Source organism: Lagopus muta, chromosome 1, assembly GCF_023343835.1.
Source record: "Lagopus muta isolate bLagMut1 chromosome 1, bLagMut1 primary, whole genome shotgun sequence".
Lineage (NCBI taxonomy): Eukaryota > Metazoa > Chordata > Aves > Galliformes > Phasianidae > Lagopus > Lagopus muta.
The window spans coordinates 20,569,869-20,591,829 of record NC_064433.1 but is presented as its reverse complement, the minus strand read 5'-3'; the positions used below and the strand labels follow the sequence as shown (position 1 = coordinate 20,591,829).

General features: G+C 35.9%; 1 protein-coding gene across 8 annotated transcripts in view; it reads right to left on the bottom strand.

Annotated features, from left to right (window-relative positions):
* The window catches only part of GRM8 (glutamate metabotropic receptor 8), a 329,240-nt gene that overhangs the window by 243,203 nt on the left and 64,076 nt on the right, over positions 1 to 21,961 (bottom strand). For all 8 annotated transcript variants that reach the window (XM_048937591.1, XM_048937089.1, XM_048937011.1 and 5 more), the window contains one exon: positions 17,564 to 17,780. In XM_048937591.1, the coding sequence (XP_048793548.1) occupies positions 17,564 to 17,780 (217 nt within the window). The remainder of the gene's footprint in view (positions 1 to 17,563; positions 17,781 to 21,961) is intronic.

The following is a 21,961-nucleotide window of genomic DNA, read 5'->3' as shown; positions in this document are numbered from 1 at the left end:
CAGCATCCACACAGGACAAAGCCATTCTAAACACCCCAACGACAGTTAAAACTTTAATCAGAACTCTTGACCAAGTCAGTCATGAAATACCAAGTTAGAGTTAATGAGACTGCATTATGTCCTTGTTCACAGAAGTGCTTGCTTCCTTACTGTTTAGAACCTCAGTTACCTGCAGTTTAGAAACCCCTCCAGGCCTTTTAAATCCCCCAGGCCTTTAATAAATTCAAGGAGCACAGAATGATTAAACAGCTGTTAAATAGAATGGTTACAGCTACACTCCATGTTATAGGAAATCTTGGTGAATCACTTGGCACATACACTCTGCTCCTTAAGTACTCCCACCAAACGCTTTTGCCAGAGACAGAGACCTGAGCTAGCTGGATCTTTGATTAGATCGCACTCAGCCACATTAAGGCTCTTGTGTTTAGCGAATTCTGAATAATTACATTCTTTAACCAAAATTAAATTTCACTGACCTCTCTTCCAAGAAAAACTCAGACATTTGTTATACCTTCACTTAAATGAAATGCTGTCTGCATTTTTGTTGATAATGTTAAATAACAGATTGATCAAAACTCCATGCTTCCTTTCCTGCAAGAGTTCTTCTATTGGCACAGAATACACATGGGATGAAGAACAATCCTGCTAACGAGATGATTAAGGCACAGCCTGATTGCAACTGTAAATGTCTCGGCCCAAATGAGGAGTTCTCAGCCTACTTAAACTGACTCTCTAGAGAGTTTAGGTACTCAACAGAGGACAATCTATTCTTCTAACACAGAGGAGCGCTGCAGAATACTGAACTACTTTTTGTTAACATACAGAATTACAGAATACCTCAAGTTGCAGGAGACCCAGAAGGACCACCGAGTCCAACTCCAGCCTTCCCACTGAACCACCAAAATTCAAACTGTATTTCTCAAAGCACTGCCCAAACTTTCTGAACTCTAGCAGCTTGGTACTGAGAGCACTGCCCGGGTACTGTCCCAGTACCTGACCACTCTTTGGAAAAGAAACTTTTACTACTGCTTCTATTCATATAAAGTACTCTTTCTCACACATATTCCTCTTTCTTTCTTTTCCTGACACTCTCAGATGCTTATCTTTAGTCAGTCATCCTTGCTCTAAGTTTCTTGACATTGTAATTGGATAATCTTCCAGACTCCAGGGGCAACCTTTTCTCAAAGGAATTCCTGGGGCTATAATTCCTATTTGATGAAATCAGGAGTTAATAAAGTAACAAAGAATTGACTGCAGACATAATTCTTTGTTCACAGTAGAAATTTTGATTTTAAATAAACTATTTTTAAGGAACCCTCTAAAAAAGCAGGTGTGCTTGTGCACCTCTGCCTTCATAAAGCACCATTCCACTCCTTGCACCACTCTCACAAATACATACACACGTTCTTCTTAAGTTCAAGAACTCAAAACAATGAATCAAAAACCAGCTGAATTATCTTTATGAAGGCAGAAATGATCCAGCTCTTCAAAGAAGTAGTAAGTTGCATCTAAAGCTACATAGAAAATAACTACAACAGGAGATTCTGACAGCCAGCTTCAGCTATAAAAACAGTGGAAGTTCCCAATATATCTTTACTTGCTTCCTTTTTATAAGATTGTCAAGGATGACCTAACATCAGCTTTGTTTTGATTTTCAAAAGTTCTTTTTCTCTGATGATTGGATGCCTCTTGTTGAATGCCAGCAGCTAAAAGTTGAGTACTTAAGCCTGATATTCATTTTTATAATAAAACTACATTACATGCAAATCAGAGATTAATATTCATTTTTAGCACTTCTATTGTATGAATACATTACCTTAGTCCTAAAGGACTTCAGTGAAAAACTCAGTAGTTTTAGGATTAATATATAAAGGTAGGTTCTTGCCATCCATCCCCTCACTGACTGTAATGGAATGATTGCTTTCTTTCTCCCTTTGGTAGTAAGTGAACAATATTTTCAGTAAGAATAAAAAGTTGATTCAGCAAATTATCCAGGGAAAGGCTAAGGCTAGTCTTGGGATCTCATCAGGCTGGATGTTACCAGCAACAGCCTTACCTGTATTCCTTCTTTCTCTAAAATATATATTCACATATGTGGAAAGGAATGAATTAGAACGGTGGGAACTCCACCACTAGAAGCAGAAAGTTAGTAACATTAAGTAAGCAAAAAGCAATAATGCTTTGTAAACTCTGACCATGCTCTTAACTATCTTAACTACACCTGGCATAGGTTGCTAAAATGATGAATTGTGAAGATCTTCTTATACAAGAATAGCTCCTGATAGGAAATTGGAGACAAACATGAGTGGAGCTCACTTGCAGAGGTAAATGCTTGGTGTTTCATAAGTCTTGTCTATGTTTTAGGGTTTAGTTAATTAACCAGAAATCCAAAAAAACAGTCACTGAGATAAAAACCAATCTGTCCTGTAGTCCATTAAATTGTACTTGTTCCAATAGGAAAGAGTCACAATCTACATTTTTTTAATTTAAAAAGTGACAGCATAAAAACACACTCTCAAAATCAATTAATCTGCATTCCTAATTGTGTTTGGAGAGATAAACCATATTTGTGACAATATTTCACTACTGTTAGTTACTCTTGCAGTGCCAGGACAATCAAGACAGAGCAACCTAGAGCAGAGATTACGTGCATCTAAGAGCAACATTTACTGAAGACTAGTGATTTCACTTGAATAAATCCACTTCAGATGAAAGAAAAATTACACAGCCATCAATCAGGATACCATCCAAGAGAAGTGGTAAATTCATGTCTCAAGTAAAATAGGACAATGTGTTCGGAAGCCAAACTTGACCTTCAAACTAGGAACCTGTATAACCAGTCAGTTTCCAGGGCATGAACAAAGACTAAGAACGATACAGCATGCAAAGGGATCCTCCAGAGCTTACAGCTAATCCCACATTACATTAAGCAAATGCACAGCACAGTCCCTTTCAGAAACTGATGAAAAGCCAGTTTGAGACTTGCTTTGTCTTAGTCCTTGGAAGCAGTAAAACTGCTTCTCGTAAGTTTTTCACAATACCAGCAAAAACATCATGAGCGATATCAATACTCATACATTGGAAAAAGTTAACTCACCCAACTGGGAATACTCTCTAGCTATAAAACACTTCTCGTAAGGAAGTAGACTTAACCTAGAAAACATTCTCCTTTTAGAGGCTAGCCCTTAAACGAGCCCAGGGTGGAGTGGACCCTGAGTTCAGTCACCTGGCAAACACAGGTGAATTGTTTGCATTTGTGCTTCCTGGGCCCTTCTTTTCCCAGGTGCTCAATCATCAGTTCAGGCTGTGATATAAAAGTTCCCTTATACTGTGTTATCCTTCTAATGAATAAATAAATCAGACTGAATTCAGGAACCCTATTCAGCACAGCATTAAAATACACTCCTTAAGAAAACATAACTCCATTTTGTTAAGTGTTTTATTGTTACCATAGAATTTCTCAAACTGGAAGGGACTCACAAGGATCATTGAGTCCCAGATGAACATAATGTAAATTAAAGGTTTATAACAGATAATAAAAGAAATCTATTCTGCTTTTTCCCCCATTTTCATTTTTTTTTTCTCTCTTTTATTTCTCTTTTTCTCTCTACTCTATGTAGACTCTCTGGTACTGGATAATGAAAAAGGTATTTGGACACAGCCTGCACATTTTTTCTGTCTGTATAATAAATGAAGTAGAAAATGAGCAAAAGAAGAAAACAGAATGCAGTTCTCTACCCACTACAGAAGTCCTTGAATGCCTTTCACCACTTCTCCTGAGAAGCACCTGAGGAGCAGGTAGCCCAAAGGGATTTGTCATAAGCTTGTGATGCCTGTGGCAAGTACACATATGGGAACTGATGCTTTTCCATCAACTAACACATTTTCTGAGCACAACCAAATGTCCTTCTTTCAGAAAACTGTCTCTTTTGTAATTATTTATCACAGAAAGACAAAGAAAGCTAAGACAACTCCAGTTAAAATGACCTTAGTTAATGAAACTTATCATTTCAAGGACATTAGAGAACTGACCATTTCCATTACTCTCTAACTACGAAGTCATTCCACATCCAATTGAACACTTGCCATTTCTTGAAATCCTTTTCCCAAACTGTGCTCAGACCTTACCATGGTCCACATCGAAGAAAATCATCTTCAAAGTCCTGTGACTTCATCTCCCTGCAGATATAACTATTAATTCATGTACATGTGATTAACTAAAATATCAAAACAGTGAAGCAATTTAGTCATGAAATGCCCATAAACATCAATCAGTGGTCTAAAACTAGGCCTGCAAAAACTTTCCTCTGTGTAGCCAATATTGTTCAGTGGGTTACTTAAAATAAAAATCTTTGCATTTGACTGGAAGAAAAAATAAATCCATATTTTTTTTACATATTTTAACAACAAAAGAATATATCTTGCTGATAGGATTGGGTATCTTGCTAACCCTGCTAAATAATCAGAATCTCATTCAATGCATTGTATCTACTAGCTTCTTTAGGGTCCTACTTAATAACAGCTTAACTTGTCACTTGGGTTGTGATTCCTTGAAATCCTGTGCACTTTAATACAGAAAAAAAACTCAATAAAAAATTCAAGCCATCATTACCTAATTTCTATAAACTCCTCCATTAATTTAGTTGCAGAAAAATGTCAGCATTCTCATGTGACATCTCTGTGAAAAGCTTGTTCTTGATCTAGGTCCAACCTCTGTACTTGACAGTTTCATTCATTTCTGACATTATTTTCATAGGCAGACTGAAGTTAGAAATATTCTTTTGTAAATGCCTATGCATCTGATGAGGGAGTCCTGATTACTTGCAAGAAATACTATATACTCTGTCCTATATAAAATTTACAGTAATCAAGAGCATCCACCAGGATGGCTTCATCTTCTCAATTCCATGAAAGGGACATTAAATTTTGGAAGAGAAAAAAAAATAAAAAGGTACTCTGAAAATAAATAAATAAATAAATAAACCATTAACCAATTAAAATAATTTAACTGAAATTAAAAATATTTCTACCTCCTGAGTAAGTTCTGAAAGGATGTAATAAATAAAATACTACAATATAATGGAAGCAGTTTTGAGGTCTGACAATTCTTATAAATTGAGCAGTGCTATTATCTGCACTTCACTAAGTGCATTAACATGTTGAATAAAATACTTATAATCACATCACTTAACTTACTGGACTTAGAAAATGTTGAGATGCATCTCACAACAAATCCAATATTCTAACAAAATATATTACAGTATAGCTGCTGTAGTGTACAGTAAAATTCTGCACTCTTTTGGCTACTATTTGAGCACGTTAGTGAACAGTGTCCCTGGCTTATGGATTTGTGCTTTACACTGGTTGTCCACAGGAAGTTCTTAAAAAGCCATTTTATGCAAGGATGATGTCCCTAAAGACATGCACAGGTTCTGTTGAGATACATGGCCCCTCATTCTCCATGGAGTGGCTTTAATGAGACTCATGCCAAACGTGAGCTCAAACTTTGATAGAAACAAAGGGTTTTTATTTCCTGGGACTGTGCAAAATCCTTCAGTCACATTTGGAGCCTTTCTACAAAAGGTGCCACTATGAGTTTCTCTGCATCCCAGATAACACTGTTGAAGCCTAATAATCTGCAGTTCTCTCAAACACTGATGTCCTGGCACATGTACGCTGTTTTATCAGAGCAGACAGTGCTAAAGGGAAATACAAAAAAAACCCCTTAAAATAAAAGGAGAAAAGAGGAAGGTGGGAGTAACTACAAAAATAAGTAACTTCTCATGAAAATTTATTAGGAATTTCTGTTACCATTCTTGAAAGAAAACAAATCTTGCCTTGCTGAAAATAGGTGCGGTCACTGTCCACAGGTTTTAATAACATTCAGCAAGTTACTGGTATAAATGTTTGCAGCAATCATTGAGTCTTGGGATATTTTTGTTTTTCTTGTTCAACCCCTTCTTAAACATTAACAAAGTCCATATATGCATACACTTGAATGGTCTCCGGTCTCAATTTGGAAAAGAACAACTGCCTCATTCTTTGGTTTGCAAAGTTTATGAATTTTTGTTGCTCCTCCTATGACCAATCACAGCATTTTGGCAACGACCCAAGGAGAAGCTGACTTACGTAGGCCACTGAAGGGTATGCTGCAGGTCTGAGTATTATGCTTAGTATGTATGTGGAAGAGTTCTTCCAGAAGCATACAGCCACAGCAGTACACAGGGTTTATCTGCATGACACCTCTGCTACTCAAGGGTATTGTTTTGTAATTCATTCCCTTGATTAATTGTCTAGTCAAAATATCCTACTTTAATTAACAGTGTTAAAGAAAGAGACTGGCATTTTGTTAGAATATCAGCACTTGAAACAAGTAGCTCCATTTCAGTTGCTTCTAAAAAGTGATGAAAATTCACTCATCATCCTATACTGAATAAATGCTAAAAGGTAGAGGAATAAGCAACACTTTTTCCATCATAGAAAGTCCTTGAGAGAATACATTTTGACCAAAGTGAGAAAAAATAACTTTTTTCTAATCAGCAAAGTTTCACAATATACATATTTCTGCCATCCAAATCTTTAGTATAGCATTACAGCTTGTAATTTGCATAAAAATCACACATTTCTAAAAGAAAAAAAAACTTGATGTAGGAGTATTTCCAACTATTAGTGAAGCATACACATATGCTTGCTTTTTTCTGTAATGAGTAATAGTAGTTCTTTGAAATGTTGTATTCTTTGAACAGAATTCTTTGGAGCTTTGTGGGCAATTAACTAGGTAACAGAATTGAAGGAATGACTTGTAGCTGACTAAATGGGTTACCCTATTGTGAACATGTGCAGGCTCGTGAAAGCATCCAAGAGAGAGCTACTGATAAGTTACACCACTACAAGTTGATTAACCAAATATCCACTTACTTTGACTCAGAGCACAGTATGGTCCTCCACTCTTCAACATAAGAAAGAAAGGAAATATAATTAAACAGAAGTTTGATTTGAATTTTTCAATCAGACATTTTTGTCTTATAATCTTTGAAGTACATTGTCATCATTTTACATTTGACTCACTCAGCTCTTCTGCATCATGAAGATGAGCAAAGCTTAAGTGCCTTGTACAACAGTCAGTGACAAGTGCAAAATGCTGTTTCTCATAGAGGCCATGGATACTTCTACACTGTAAGGGGGAAAATAGGAAATAAAAATGATTTCTTTTCAGAGATTAAAAAAAAAAAAAGAAAGAAAAAAAAAAAAACAAAACAATCACAATTCATCAGCTTTAACAGTTTCCTAGATCTTGGTAGAATCGCCCAGAAATACAGTATACTTATCATGCACATGAAGATTTTTTAACTATTTTCAGAACAGAAATTTGACATACAGTCAAAGAAAGGAAGGAAAGCTGATTCGTGGGGGACAATGACCGTTATGATTTCTTTTCTGACAGAGATTACTATTTAGCCTAAATTGAAGCATGTTTTGAAAACAAATAGCTTCCATTTATTTATTTATTTATTTATTTATTTTTGTCTTTTTAGTATCAGAATATACTGTTGCAAAGACATCAGATTAAATACTACCTTTCTATTTCACAGCCGGCTTTTTTTAATAAAATTATAATGAAATCTGAACAAAACATCATTCACTTGGACATTAACACAGAAAAAAAATTGCGCGAAAAAGCTTAATGCAGTATTTTGCATCAATTCATGGTGAGATTACCAGTAGCCAGGATTTCTCAAAAAGAGAAATCCCAAGCTGTGTTTAGGGCTAAAAACTTGAAAGACTTCCATCCAGTTACACAGACTTTCTATGTGACTAAGTCTGTTGCTTCAGGTATAGCAGTATGATAACACAAATTTAACTTAGCACATTTTGAAAGTTGCTAACTTTGATGTTCAAACTACTGGCTTTATGTGTTCAGTAACAGATAATAAGATCCTATGCGATAGGAAAATGATGTGTTTAAACTATTGCAAAGAATAAATGCATTTAAGAGGGCCATACAGGCACAGCAGATAAAGGTGTAAGTCCACATCTCCCTGCATTCTGTTATTGTCAGTACTTATTTAAAATATAATGGTAGTTATTACCAAAACAGACGTTATCAGTCTTGCATATAGAATTTCAAAGTGAATAGCAGAGCTCTCAAAAGAAATATTCCAGGAACTTAAAATCAACAGGCAAAAATATGGTGGTGAAAGGAAGGAAGAGGGTGGAGGAAGACTCCTCTACTTTATAAAGCAACAAACAGAAAGAATCAAACATCATTACTGGACAAGACTAAAAAATGTGAGCACTGGTGCTGCCTGCCATGGCTTGTGCTGTATGACACAACATTCTTCAGGGGAGGAAAGGGAGGGCAAGAATACCGAGCAGAGTGATGGGGAAATTTGAAGATGATATGAAATTATTTGAAATAATAAAGAACAGAGAGAGGAGACAGATTAGTTTCAAAGCTTGATAAACAACTATATCACTGAAAAATTATTGAGTATTGACAAATGCAAGGGAGTATACACTGGCAGGGATACCTGGTATTGTTCATACACATCACTGAGCTCTAAATCAGCTGTAGCCATTTGTTAATAAACCTTGAGCATCAGAACACATAGCTTTTGGAAATAATTTGCTTGATACCCAGCAGTCTACAGAAAAAGCTTACAATTTGTCAGGATACATAAAGAATGGGGCTGAGAATGAGATTACAATGACACTACATAAATCAAAAGCAAGTCTTCACTTGGAGTGTTCAGCCATGGCTACAAAACTTAACATAAATACAAACGAAATAAGAAATCCAGAAACTGACAGTAAAAACTATTATACTGCAATTATTTCATATATTACAACTTAGAGTTAAGTAGAAAGGTATGTTACTAAGGAGGTTAATTGGATTCTCCTACCTATCACTCCTGATATCAAATCAAGAAGACAAGTAAAGTTAAAAAGAGGAATTTATGGATTTAAATGATTATAATTGCCACATTTAGGGAAATCTATGTACCAGCTACTAAACACCCTGGGTTACAGAACACTATTTGGATAGGTAATTCTGCCAGTGACTGAGAAGTCTCATCCACATAATTGAGGCCACCACTGGAGACAAGATATTGAACTGCAGCGTCAGACTCAGCACAACAGTTCCAGTGTTCCATTGTTTAAACCGCAGGTATAGATCTTGAAAGTGCTGATGCAAAGAAAATCTTGCCAATACTCAATCACAGGCATTTCTCACAAATGACAGTTAAGAGAGACTCTTCTCTTTAAAAATGTAGAAAGCAAACCTGCAAAAATGCAAAATGTTTAAAACTACTAGAAAACAATGGAACTCGGGGCAGAGGACAAACAGAAGATACAGTTTTCAAAGCAAACTCAATTGGCAGAACTTTACCAATTTGATTTCTTAACATCAATAAGACTACTGACTGAAAACCAGTGAAGCACAAGCCATGCTTCCAGTTCAAATACTGTGAGCCCTCTGATGTGCTGACAAAAGAGAACACATAATACAATCCAAGTTTGTATCTCCATGCTTTTTCCTTTCACCTATGCTCAGATGGTGCCTTATATCAAGGTGCTCCTTACCAAAATTTTTATATGCTGGGAAAGCAGATCTATTAAACATTATCATGGCAAAGTTTGCTCACACAGTCTTTCATCAAGAACATGCCAGTGCCTACATATTTCAACTCTGATTCAAGTTGGACTCAATGCAATTATTCGCACCATCTCTGTGGAAGTGACAATAGCATAAATTTGTAACATATACAGGACAAAGTAGATCTTAGTTCCTTACAAAGAACAACAAATCTCACTCAATGCAGAATCTGTGAAGCATCTGGAACAGAATTGCCTTTACAGGTTAAGCATAACCACCATGAAAATAAACTGTAAAGTATTTCCCACAGTTCTCTTCTGTCTTACACCACATGAAAATCACAATGTATATATAAAAAAAACCACGCTTATTCAGACTGCAAATCACACTGCGTGTTGTTCACGCTTCACCTTGTAGCATCTCCTTTACAATTGCTTCCACTTAAAACAATAATGTTTGCTGGGATTAATGTTGTTAAAATCTACTTCCTGTTAATGGGATTGTGTGAAATTTGGTCATAAAAAACTAGAACAGCTACATTTTAGATCACAAGTTTCCTAAACTTGCTTTCACTGAAGCTTTTTCATTATGTGTGAATTATTTTCTCTGGGACTCTTTCTAGCAAAATAGAGTTGCAGAATATAAGAGAAGCTACAGATGCTGCAGTAATATGCACTAATAAAAGAAGAGTAACACTTGAGAAATTAAACTTCATTTATCACAAAGATATGTATTTACACATATATGTATGTACATATATTTGTCCTACCTCTTATTTCAGAAGTTTTAGAACAGGTCACATGTCCAGAAAGTGCCCTTTTAATAATCACAGAGATCTGATCTCAGGTATAATGCATACTAACGTTTAAGCAGAAATTTCTTTATTTGGCCCAACATGTTGTAGCGAACTTCATTTTACAGATATTTTTCCCACTGATTTAAACACCAAAGAAATATCCCTTAGTGTTTCTTAATGCTTATGCATATCAGACACTAGAAAGCACACCTTATATCTTATTTGAAATTGTTTCCCCTTTAAACTACTGACTGGTTTATGGTCACTGAATTCTGTAATTCCCAACCACTGCTGCAAAGACCACTACATTTGAAAAAGCTATGAAAATTCATATTCACTTTGATCACCACAAACTGCATTTCAACGAAGCATGCTTTTAATCTAGTTAGGCTGCTTTCTTAAAATTAGCACTGACACACGTATATTTTTATTTGCATTTCTACATTTACAAATCTTGAACTAAGTAATATGATTAAGTTAAATGGTTTTACAAATAAATCATTGCACTGAAAGTGCTTCCGAGATACAAGCTGGCTTCCTGGATATTTTTAATGTTCTTTGGATTTATGCTTACATTCAATGCAAATATCTAATGTTTAAATGGAGTATGGTTTTCAAGTGAAGTAAAAAGAGAAAAAAGAAGTCAGACAATCCAAGGCCTTCCCTAGTCCTTGCAGCAGTAAAGTTCAATGTAATGTACACATAAAGGTGAAGAGTTCCTCCATATTATAATGAGTTTTTTAACATTTAATTTGTGGAGTTTTCTAAACTCACAGTGAATTCCACAGTAGGCATCACTGTGAAAAGATAGTGTCCTTGCTCTGAGGAGCTTATTTGTCTCTGCTCTCCAAGGGCTGACTGCTATAAGAAAAATGAAATCAGCTTCAGACACAGATGAGATTGAATATCACAGCTATTTGGCAACTGTGTCACATAAAAGGAGGTAATGAACTGAGTCTTGACCTCAGTTCACACACCAGTTGGCTTGAGACAATAAACATCAGTGGACAAGAAAGCAGGAAGCATGAGGTCTTCCTACTCCAAGCCTCGTTGGCACACCCAGAGGTGATCTTCCTACGCATGGAATCCTTTGCTAAACCCCATGAGGTTCAGGGTGGTATGTAATGACTTCTTTCAGTTTCAAACACAGTACACAAGTCTCCACTTCTTGCACAGGTCTGCTTTCCAGAATCGAATTGCAAATTGTCTCCTGTGGAACAGAAATTACTTGTACTAATAGGAGAAGAAGAGCATACAACATTATCTCCTGTAGGACAGAGACAGTATCTATCCCCAGCTCCAGAATAAAATCTCCTTAGGACCCCCTCTGCCAGGTCACATAATAACTTCATTCACTTCTGAAGTGTTAAAGCATAATGGTGCTTTTGAACACGTGACCACATTGCTTAGATAACCTCTGAGCAAATTACAGTCTGTAAATTACATTCACAGCATTGCCAGCTTTCTTTGCAATGGTTTCCAGAAGTTTTAATATACTTTTTGTCCCAGTTGCTTAAAAAAATATTTGTTTGAGAGATAGTATTTCTTGAATTTGTCACAAGTATAAGGAATCTGAATGAAACACAACTCTTATCAAGATTATAAGAGCATTGGTGCCATGCCAGTTAAGGCTTGGCTAACATCTTCAACACAGTACACTGGATAACACATACTCTTCAGGGCAAAAAAGTTAAAAAAACTCAGATCTACAGAAGCTTTCTGCATTTTTTTCCCCACTGCAGCTAGTGAACTTTCTACAAGTTTAAAAAGTACCTCAACTCACTCACTGAAGTATGAAGTCCTCAAGAGCTATTAAAGATAAAGAAGGCCCTCTTCTAACAATCACAGGAGGGTCAAAGCGTAACAGAAAAGTGCCAGTATGCTTATATGTTTACTGCTCTGAGGTACTGCCTTAAAGTTACTGAGATAGATAGACAAACAGACAGATAAAAAATTGAACCTGAAAAATACCATAGTGATTAAGATCTCTGAGAGAAACCAAATTGGTCCTTCATTGCAAACCCCCTTATCAGGTACTAATTAGTACAAACATTAAAAAATACTGGAATTATTTTCCAGCTACTACAATATTAATACACCTACCATCAGATTTCATAGTTTTTCAAACATTACTTTGAAGATCCTGTACCCAATTATGTAGTGTTATTATTAATTACAACTTGCAGCTTGAAATAAAGTGTTATCAATAGAGTTCAGCTGCATAAACATAAAAGGAAAACTTAAAATTGAATTAAACTGTTTCCTCTTTGTAAGACCATACTGGAATGCTATTAGGTGGGAAAATTAGCTAAGCGTGAATTCAGCATTTGAAGCAGAAATACCTCTGGGAAAAAAGGTTACATTTTATGTATTGTACTTCTTCAGTCTTTGTGCTGCAAGATTTCCCCTCTTAAATACCATTTGGGTGGAGGGGAAAAGAGGGAGGGCAGAAAAATGAGTCTATTCATCAGCTTACCTAATAAGATATAAAAAGCTTTAGCTTGATACCAGAAGCATAAAAAAGATTACTGCTACATACTTGAATTGAATTAATCTAAATAACAATCAATCTTGCTTATTTCTAATTTATCAATGAATCATCTAAGTGGAGAGGAAAGGTTATACAATTCAGAGGTTTATTTTCTTGTACATCCCTCCCTCCTCACTTGCCGCTAAACTTTCAATTTATCCACTGAAACCTTAGAAGTAAAAAAGATATTAAATGTTTGAAGTAATCACAATTTTTTTGTAGAGATATACTGAACAACTGTAGACACACACAAAACAACAAAGACAAGGTGACCTAAGAACCTCACTGAAGACAAACATTTTCACAGACAGCTCTTCGTGTAAATAAAACACAGCTAGATATGCTGAAATCTGGAACAATTTCAATAAAGCTCCTGTCACATTCATTTAGTAAATGCATTTCTTTAAATTAAGTATATAGTTATCAGTGTGATTATAATGGTAAAATATTACCAGGGACCATAAACTGTTGTCCCCCTCAGAAAAATGCTATTAACTGCAATATATCAGGATGAAAGGTAGGTAAAAATACAAAATTATGTTTCTAAAAAGCAAGCAAGCAAGAGTGTATTTTGATATGAAGTACACAGTTTCCTTCTGAGGCAAAGCTGCAACAAAGCTGTCATTTTTCCTCAGACTAAGATGTGGTCCAAAATTCTCTCTGCTACAGTTTGTACACCTCTGGCAAGAGGTGCAATACAAACAGACAAGATAAAACAGGCAAGCAATGCTAAATTTCATAATCTATTCTTAACGAGCAGCTACAGTTCCCTTGCTTTATCATCTTTACCTACTCTTCCAATAAGATTTTGTAAGTGTTCCACCACAACTGAACAGCAGCACTTGTGTCAGTTTTTTATTGACCACTCATAGGGATAAAATCTCTCATGTAGCATTTCATATACTGTTCAAGGATTTCTTCCATTTTCAGTACAACCATTGCACTAGCCAAGTGAGCAATCTGATCTCAAACAGATTTTTCTGAATAAAAGAGGGCCATGACTTTATCTCTGATGGTAGGTAGATTCATTTGGTTCATAACAGCAGGGAGAATGAACTATTAAAAGAATGTATGATTAGAAACTTCTCAACATCTATTTTGTCAAACGTCATTAACAGCAAAGTAAATAGAACAGTACTCAGCTTGATAGTTTAATTGAGGACTTGGTAAAACATCCTTGCTTCTTTTCCTTCCTCTTTTCAGTGAGCCAGTTTCTCTCCACTTGGTGCTTAGCTCTAAAGCATTACCATATCAATCCACTCCTTTAGTCAATGTACCAAAATGATTTGATTATGATCCCAAAATGATTATAGTAATATAATTGATCAACGTTGTAATGGGAGTAAAAAATACTATAATCATTGTCTTCAAACAATAGTGCATGGAAGAGCAAGTTGGCGTAAGTATCATTCTCTATCCTCCTTGCAATTTTTGCCATGTAAATTACTTAATTTCCAGCTATCCTTTGTCCCAGACAGGATTTTTGTCATTAAAATGAGGGCAGATTTTGATATGTAATATATTCTGAGACATGTCACAGTGGTACCACTTTGACCTTTTCAGTACTCCACATTTCATTTGGGAACCTGTTCCATTTTGCTTCTGCTACTGATCAAGAAATAGTTGAACAGAAAACCCATCAAACTATATGTTAGATGTAAAGACTCAAGATCATGACAAACAAGTGCTTGAAATACGTATGTGAAATTATTTTCTATTCTGGAAATATTTTTACCTATTATTTCTACTTAACAGCTTGGAGAGAAAAAAAAATGGAAAAAGAAAAGAAAAAAAGAATATGCACGTCTGCACATCTATAATTTCAAAACTGCTATTTCTCACATCCTCACAGGCACTGAACTTTTTTCACAAGTGAATTACTTTCACAAATCTTCCTCAAATTTATTGATTTATTGATTTGCTTATCTTTATATTTATTTCTATTCCAGTTGTTGGTTACTTACCTTCAGAAGGATGTAAAGAATTCATAAAGCTGTTCTACGCATTTGTATGCCAACAACACAAGGAGAGCAATGTCCTTATTAGTTTCTTAACAAACATTTTATTAACATGGAGCTGGTATGTTTTCCCATTTTCTGTCCAGTTGTGTATCACATGATGATTTTTATAAACCTACCTACTTACACTGTATAATCTCAGGCCTTGTAATTAGATGCTACTTGAACTTTCCATTTTAAAAGTGTTTCCAGCCCTGTGGTTTAGGTGAAAAGTCAGAGGACAGTGAACAATAGAATTAGGCTGAAAGAAACATTAAAAAATCATCCAATCCACCTCCCAGCCTCAAGGAAAAGCTAAGTACACTTATATAATCCTTGGGCAGGTGTTTGTCTAATGCATTCTCCTAGATTCTCAGTGATGGAGGCTCCAAAACAACCCCAAGCCATCTGGTCTAATGCTTTAATATCTTAACCATTAAAAGGGGCTTTCTTCAAATCTAAACTGAACTAAATCTAAACTGATCTCTAATACTGGAGATTAGTTCCATTATTTCTCTTCAGACACAATGGCTTTGGTTGAATGCGTGTTCCTCTACCTTTTCGTAAAAGCCATTTGTCTGTTTGAAAACATTTTCCATCATCTACCTAATCAGCTCTTCTTCAGACTAACAAACCATGTCACTCAGCCTTGTTCTCACTTGTGGATTCTCTCACCCATTGTGAAGTGAGGGTTAAAACCTGTATCGTGTCAAAATGAAGTTTCATAATTGCCAGGCAAATTAGGTGATTACTCAAATTATTTTAAAGATGATACTCTTGTCTGCGTGTCTCAGTATAAAAGGAGAAATATAGGCAGGCTATAATTTCCTATCACACTTAGATCATTTTTGAGATAGCATTGTCTAAGCAATCTTTTGCCTTTCCTCATTGTACAGACACTTGTTGCTGAAGCACAGTGACTTGCATTTGTCTTTTAAATCTATGCTATTTTTAAAGACCACAGTTTCATACTCTCACTCTCTCTTCTAACACATTCCTAGTCTTTCCCAGCTTGAAGTTATCTCCAGATTTTGCAAGTACATCCTTCATTCCAAGTCCATCTGAACTAAACATGAAAATATAGGCTAGTATCTGATCCAGTAAAAACCCAAGCCAAATACCACTCAATGCATTCTTCCTTTAAAACAGAAGCCACTAATAATTACTCTCTGAGCAGTTTTCTAAGTAGGCCTGCATCCAGTGTATAATATTTTCACCTGATCACTGTTCCCAAATTTATTTGGGAGAATCCTGTATGCAACAGTTTAAAAACACTACTAAATTAAAAAACATGACCCTAAGTATTTCTTCTACAGCTAAAAAGCTATCACATAGCTATATATATTCTATATATTAGATTTTTTCAGCCAATGAACTACTCTGTGTATTTCTGGAAGAACCAACCTAGTCACTGCAGTATTTGACACAACAGATGAACCTTGTCTTTCTGATGTGAAGTGTGGACAAATTCCCCATGCCTTTGCTAACCCCCAAGTCAAACCACTGCAGTGTAGTTTAGCTCACCCATAAAGATACCTAGGATCTAACAGTACTGATTTGAAAGTAGAAGCAGAATATTTATTGGTTAACTGATCCAGTGTGTTACACACATGACTTCCCTAAGTGGCATGAATTGCTGCATTTTCGTCTTACTGCCAAGTTGCAGTCAATCAGCAAATTTTATGGTTCAAGTGTAAGTACCTGAAATGCACATACAGCTTTCCATATGATTGAGATGTTATCCATATGATTGAGATGGAATATTTTCTCACCCAAACTGACTTGAAAGAGACAGAGTTCATAAGTACATGCCCTGAAAATCAAACTCAGTAAATTAACCCAGGCTATGAAGGACAAGAAGGCTGCTTCCAAATTACTGTGTTTTTTTAAAAAGGATACTATTTTGCCATTTAACATTTTAGCTAGTGGAAGACCAATTTATCCTTCTATCAAACCATCTGCTACTTGTCATCTTTATTCCTTGGTGTCCAGAACCTACTGCTCCAGAGAAATAATCAATTTTACAGGCCAGAAATAACTACAGTAGTGAGGAAAAAAAAAAAAAAAGATCAAAAGAATTTAAAAATAATTCTCATAATAATGCCTGTATTTACACAGCACATTTCATCCTGAAGGAAAAACAATGAGAGCACGTTTGTACTTCACAGACTTCTTCTTATTCCTCCAATTCACCAAAAATAAAAACTTGAGATGTATCCATGATGGAACAAGGAAAATGAGGTCTCATTGGAATACGATTTTCCTAAGCTAACTCAATTGTACTTCCTCTAATCTGGCTCTAATACATTCGGTGGTTGCTTTCTGCCTCAGTTAATAGTTTGTTAGTATAAATTAACCTCGTGACTATAGCGAGACCTATCATACTTGCCAACGCTATCAAGAAGCTCCTCTTTTCCAAAAGGGGTACGAGGCACGCATTTTTGCCTCCCTCAAGCTGTTGTTAAATTAGTACTAGAACTGTTACCTTGGCAGACTGACAAACAGCAAAATCATCTGTAACCCCCTCCACTTGAGGCCGCAGCACACACCTACAGGTGATCTGATCATCCTGCACAGAACCAAGCAGAGCTCAGTGATGATCTGCCAGCTGTAAATCCAAAACCCGACAAGCATACACTTACCGATTTCCCTGGAGATCTGGGTGAATGCCTCTACGCCGCTCTCTCCGTAGTTTCCTTCGGAAGCCAGTGTTGACACATAGTTCCACCCAAGGGCTGTCACGATGTCAACCATGGCCTGTGCTTGGTAGGAGTCAGGTGGGACCACTCGAGAGAAGAAGTCATACCTGGTGTTATCACTCAGTTCTGGAGCTGTAGATGCATAGCTGATTTGAGGTATCTGGAAATAAAACGACAAGTAATGCATGACTATATAGCATCTTTTCCCTCTATGTATGTATGTGTTCAAAAGGCTTAAAAGAGATTATGCACACGCACTCTGCAAAACTGAATATCTTGTTTTAATTAAATCAACTGATCAGAAAGCAGCTCGGATTTTGTAAAACGTCAGTCAAGTCTTAAATAACACTCTTAGTAAGAAATAATGCATTCTGCTTTGCTCTAGATGTCACGATTGTTGACGTGTAAGCGTAACAACTTCTTTTGTGATTCTTGCCCTGACAGGAAGAGATTTTTTTAAAGGAGGGACGCCTAGTAGTACTACAGAAGGTAAGAAGGTCACATTATTAATGTCTGATTGTTACAAACACACACTTCAACTCAATGAGTAAAATGTAGATTATTTCCTTATTCTTGTTTTGTCTATACACATACCTATATATGCATGTTTTTCCATTTTCTTTCTGGATACCAAATACCAAAAGCTATCTGATAAAAAATACACAACCATATATATGTATATAGTCTCAATACAATATAAATTCAGAGAAGGAAAAAGGTTCCAATGAAGGTTTGTAGCCCTTCATTTCAGTAGTCTTTCTGGAAACAAACGAACAAAAAAAATAGGCAATATACCCAGTAAATAATTGAAATACACTTTAAAAATAAATTAGCACTCTTATCTTCTTTATAACCTCTGTTAATAATAGGTGCTTAATGTACATTCTAGAAAATATAAAATAGCCTTCAATGAAGCAATAACAAGAGTTCCTAATCTGATATCAATTCTAAACTGATTGTTTTGAGAACTACATTTAAAGTTCTTGATAACAAGTCACTGTTTCATTAGATGCCATGGGAGATGATTTCAGTGGAACACTTGCATCCTACACAGTGATTATTTATTTATTTATTTTTAAATGTATGCTATTAACATTCTGGTCACTAACCCTGCTTTTATAGGCAGCACAGATTCCTACAACTGGAAAAAAAGCAGTTTATAGCCTAAGGGGTGGCAAAATCATTTCTCAGTCAGAAAAAAAAAAACAATCCTTACGTATCTTGGCTATACATTTATTTAAGAAATTTTCTACTCATGGAGAAGCCTTAGAATAAACAATCTGAACTACTGGAATAATAACAATCAGAGAGAACAGAAAAAAGGGAGGATCAGAGATAAAGCAAGTTAAAGGTTATATCTCACACAAATCAGTATTCCTAACATAACAAAGACCCACCATGAAAAAACAAGATAAAATCTCCTTACAAAAGTTGTCTTGTATAAATTCCCTTTCTTTCAGAAAATATTTGAAACATCTTTATCTCTTTACAGAGAACAGATTCTGTTCTCCAACAACACAATTATGCGCATTTAGAGCACATATCATTCCCTTTCAAAATCTGCTCTATTACTGTCTAAAATCGTCAGCTTCTTCTAGGTAGAAAAGAAGTAAAGGCAACTTTTGTGTGTCATTTTGCACCTCAGTGTGTCATTTCACAAAAACTATGGGGTTGTTGCTTTGAGGAAAGTTATTTCATTGATAACAACTATAAAATCAACACCAGCGAGAGATATTATCAGCACCACCAGACAGATATTTTGTTGTTGAAAAAAACATAAAGGCCAGACCACAGCATTATATATCCATTAACATTCTCAGTTCTTCTTCCTCTTCAGGCATGAGATGAATAACAAATCCTAGATATGGGTAGGAGAGCTGTAGGTACAACTTTGCAATGAGATTCTTCAGATCAATAGAGATATTTTATTTTCGGTGAGTGTCGCTGATTTGAGGCCATGGAAAAGCCAGAGAAGAGAAGCAATTTTCCTGCTTTTCAGCTCCCTGTAGCTCAGCTTCTTCCCTAGAGTTATTTCTAATAACAGTGGAAGAGAAGGGAAGGTAAATAACAGTCCAAACCAAACACCCCTGAAATCACTGGATGCACCTTAAGCCACCACAGCTTTATAGCTCCTGCCAAAATATCGCCAGCATGAAATAAAAGGAGGGGAAACACTGCCTAAACAGAAAGCCACGCCTAAATTTCAAGAAAAAAGGCTTATGCAACGGAATATTCAGGTTATTTATTTTTATCGTACAGTAATACAGTTGCTTGAAGACAAACAACACTCAGACATTGTTTGGCACAAGGAAAAAGTACTAGGATTTAGTGGTTCAATAACCCATGAACAAAAAATATATACATTAGAATGTAACAACCCTAGTCATGGTCTGTATGTTTAATAAACCATTTTACATGTCCCCAAGTACATTTTACAAGACAGAGCATAATGCTGCCTAAGCAAAGGAACTGTTATGCTCTATCAATTCAGTAATGTGTGTTTTAAAAACTCCCTAAATACATTCTGCATTTATACTTCAGGTTCTACTGGACCCTTGAGATGTAGATTTGCTTTTTGAAAGAGACCTGTGTAAGGTCTCTTGCTCCTATATTTCCCATTCTAAATTTATCAGTCTAAATTTTCAAAATTAAATACAATTTACTCAACATTTGCATTGTATTTATATGTTATGTAGCACTGTCAAAAAAACTTCAGTTCTTTGGGGGACAAAAGGAAAAAAGCAAAGGATTGTATAACTACATTTGAATGAGTTGTCACACGACAGCTGTCACATCCTCTGGGAAGGGCTGGAAGCATTTATGTATGAATGTTCACTGATGATTTTTTTCCTATTCTTCCTAACCTATGGTTAGGCTACTCCCCTTCTATTAACCCATGATCTGATAAACTCTCTACTTCCAGTGAGTGACGTTCTTGAACTCTTTGAAACTGTTACGCAGAGAAATTCATAAAAGCCTTATTTTTATTTTTAAGCTGATCTATTAAAAACTTTAATGTTATTTGAAGATAAACATTTATAGCATGGCACTTTAACTACAACGTCTGGATTTGAAATAATATCCAGTTTTTTAGTAAGGACTGGTCATAATCTTAGTGCATCCTGGACTGCAGCTGAAACTACCAGCAATTCATTTTGTCTATTATCCACAGTCACAGACATCAGAAAATGATTCCATATGTTTGGGGAAAAAAAAATAAAAGAAGAAAAAAAGGAGGGGACAAAAAAAACACAAATAAAACAACAGCTTATAAATGAGTAGAAAGGCTAAGCCTGCAACACAGATTCAAGCCAAAATTGTCAGTCAAGCATACTCTGTTCTTTTCCTGGATCTTTTTGGGCACATCTCCAAGTTGATTTAAAATCAGTCTCTAAAGATTTCCTCTTCCAAGAGGATCAAAGAAGACAGAGCAGTTACGTCAGAACTAGCTGTCCAAAAGCTGTAATTGCGGCAGCACTTCAAAGAGGGAATATCTGTATGACATATCTACCAACCATTACTACAGAACAGACTGCTGCTTCCTGATGGAGCAGGTGTGAGCAATTTCAGAAGAGCCGAAAGCAGCTAACATTGTATGTCATTTATTTCACTCAATTGGTGAACCACTTCCAGTCTCCAATATACTAGGGGAAAAAAAAAGAAAAAAAAAAGGAAGAAAAAAAGGAAGAAAAAAAGAAAAAGCCAATTCCCAACTACTATTCTTCAGCAATTATGACTCTGGATGTGTTCGGTGGGTCCAGTGCAGGGATCCAAACCACACAGGTAACGCACTAAGAACAGCAAAGAAAACTGAGATCAATTTGCCCTTCCAGTAAAGAATCTTGAGCACAGCATGCACTCTCAGCCAATATGCCTTCTCTTCTATGACATTCTGTCCAAATTAAGGACAAAAGGTCAGTGGAATCTTCCTTACTGAGCTCTCAAATCCATTTGCTTGCTGCATTTGTCAATGTATAGTATCAACTGGTCACTTTGAGTGCCATCTTCCTTTACACAGCCTTTCAGCTGGAAGCATGATTTGGGAGCAGAGTAGTAGACAGCAAAAAAAGACCCAAGAAAGAAATCACCAGTAATTTTGAACATAACTGATAATGAGTTACACTCACAGAAGTAACCATACAATACAGTCACGCAGCTTAATGGGCTTAAACAACTCACATCTTCAGTTTAACTAGCCACTCAGTCCTATCACTACTAACTTTAGCATATCAGTAATCTTTTTTTATTTCCCTTTTCCTTCTCTCACCAGTGAGCAGCTTTTTTTGGTTTGGTTTGGTTTGGTTTGGTTTGGTTTGGTTTCTTTTTTTTTGTGGACTATTA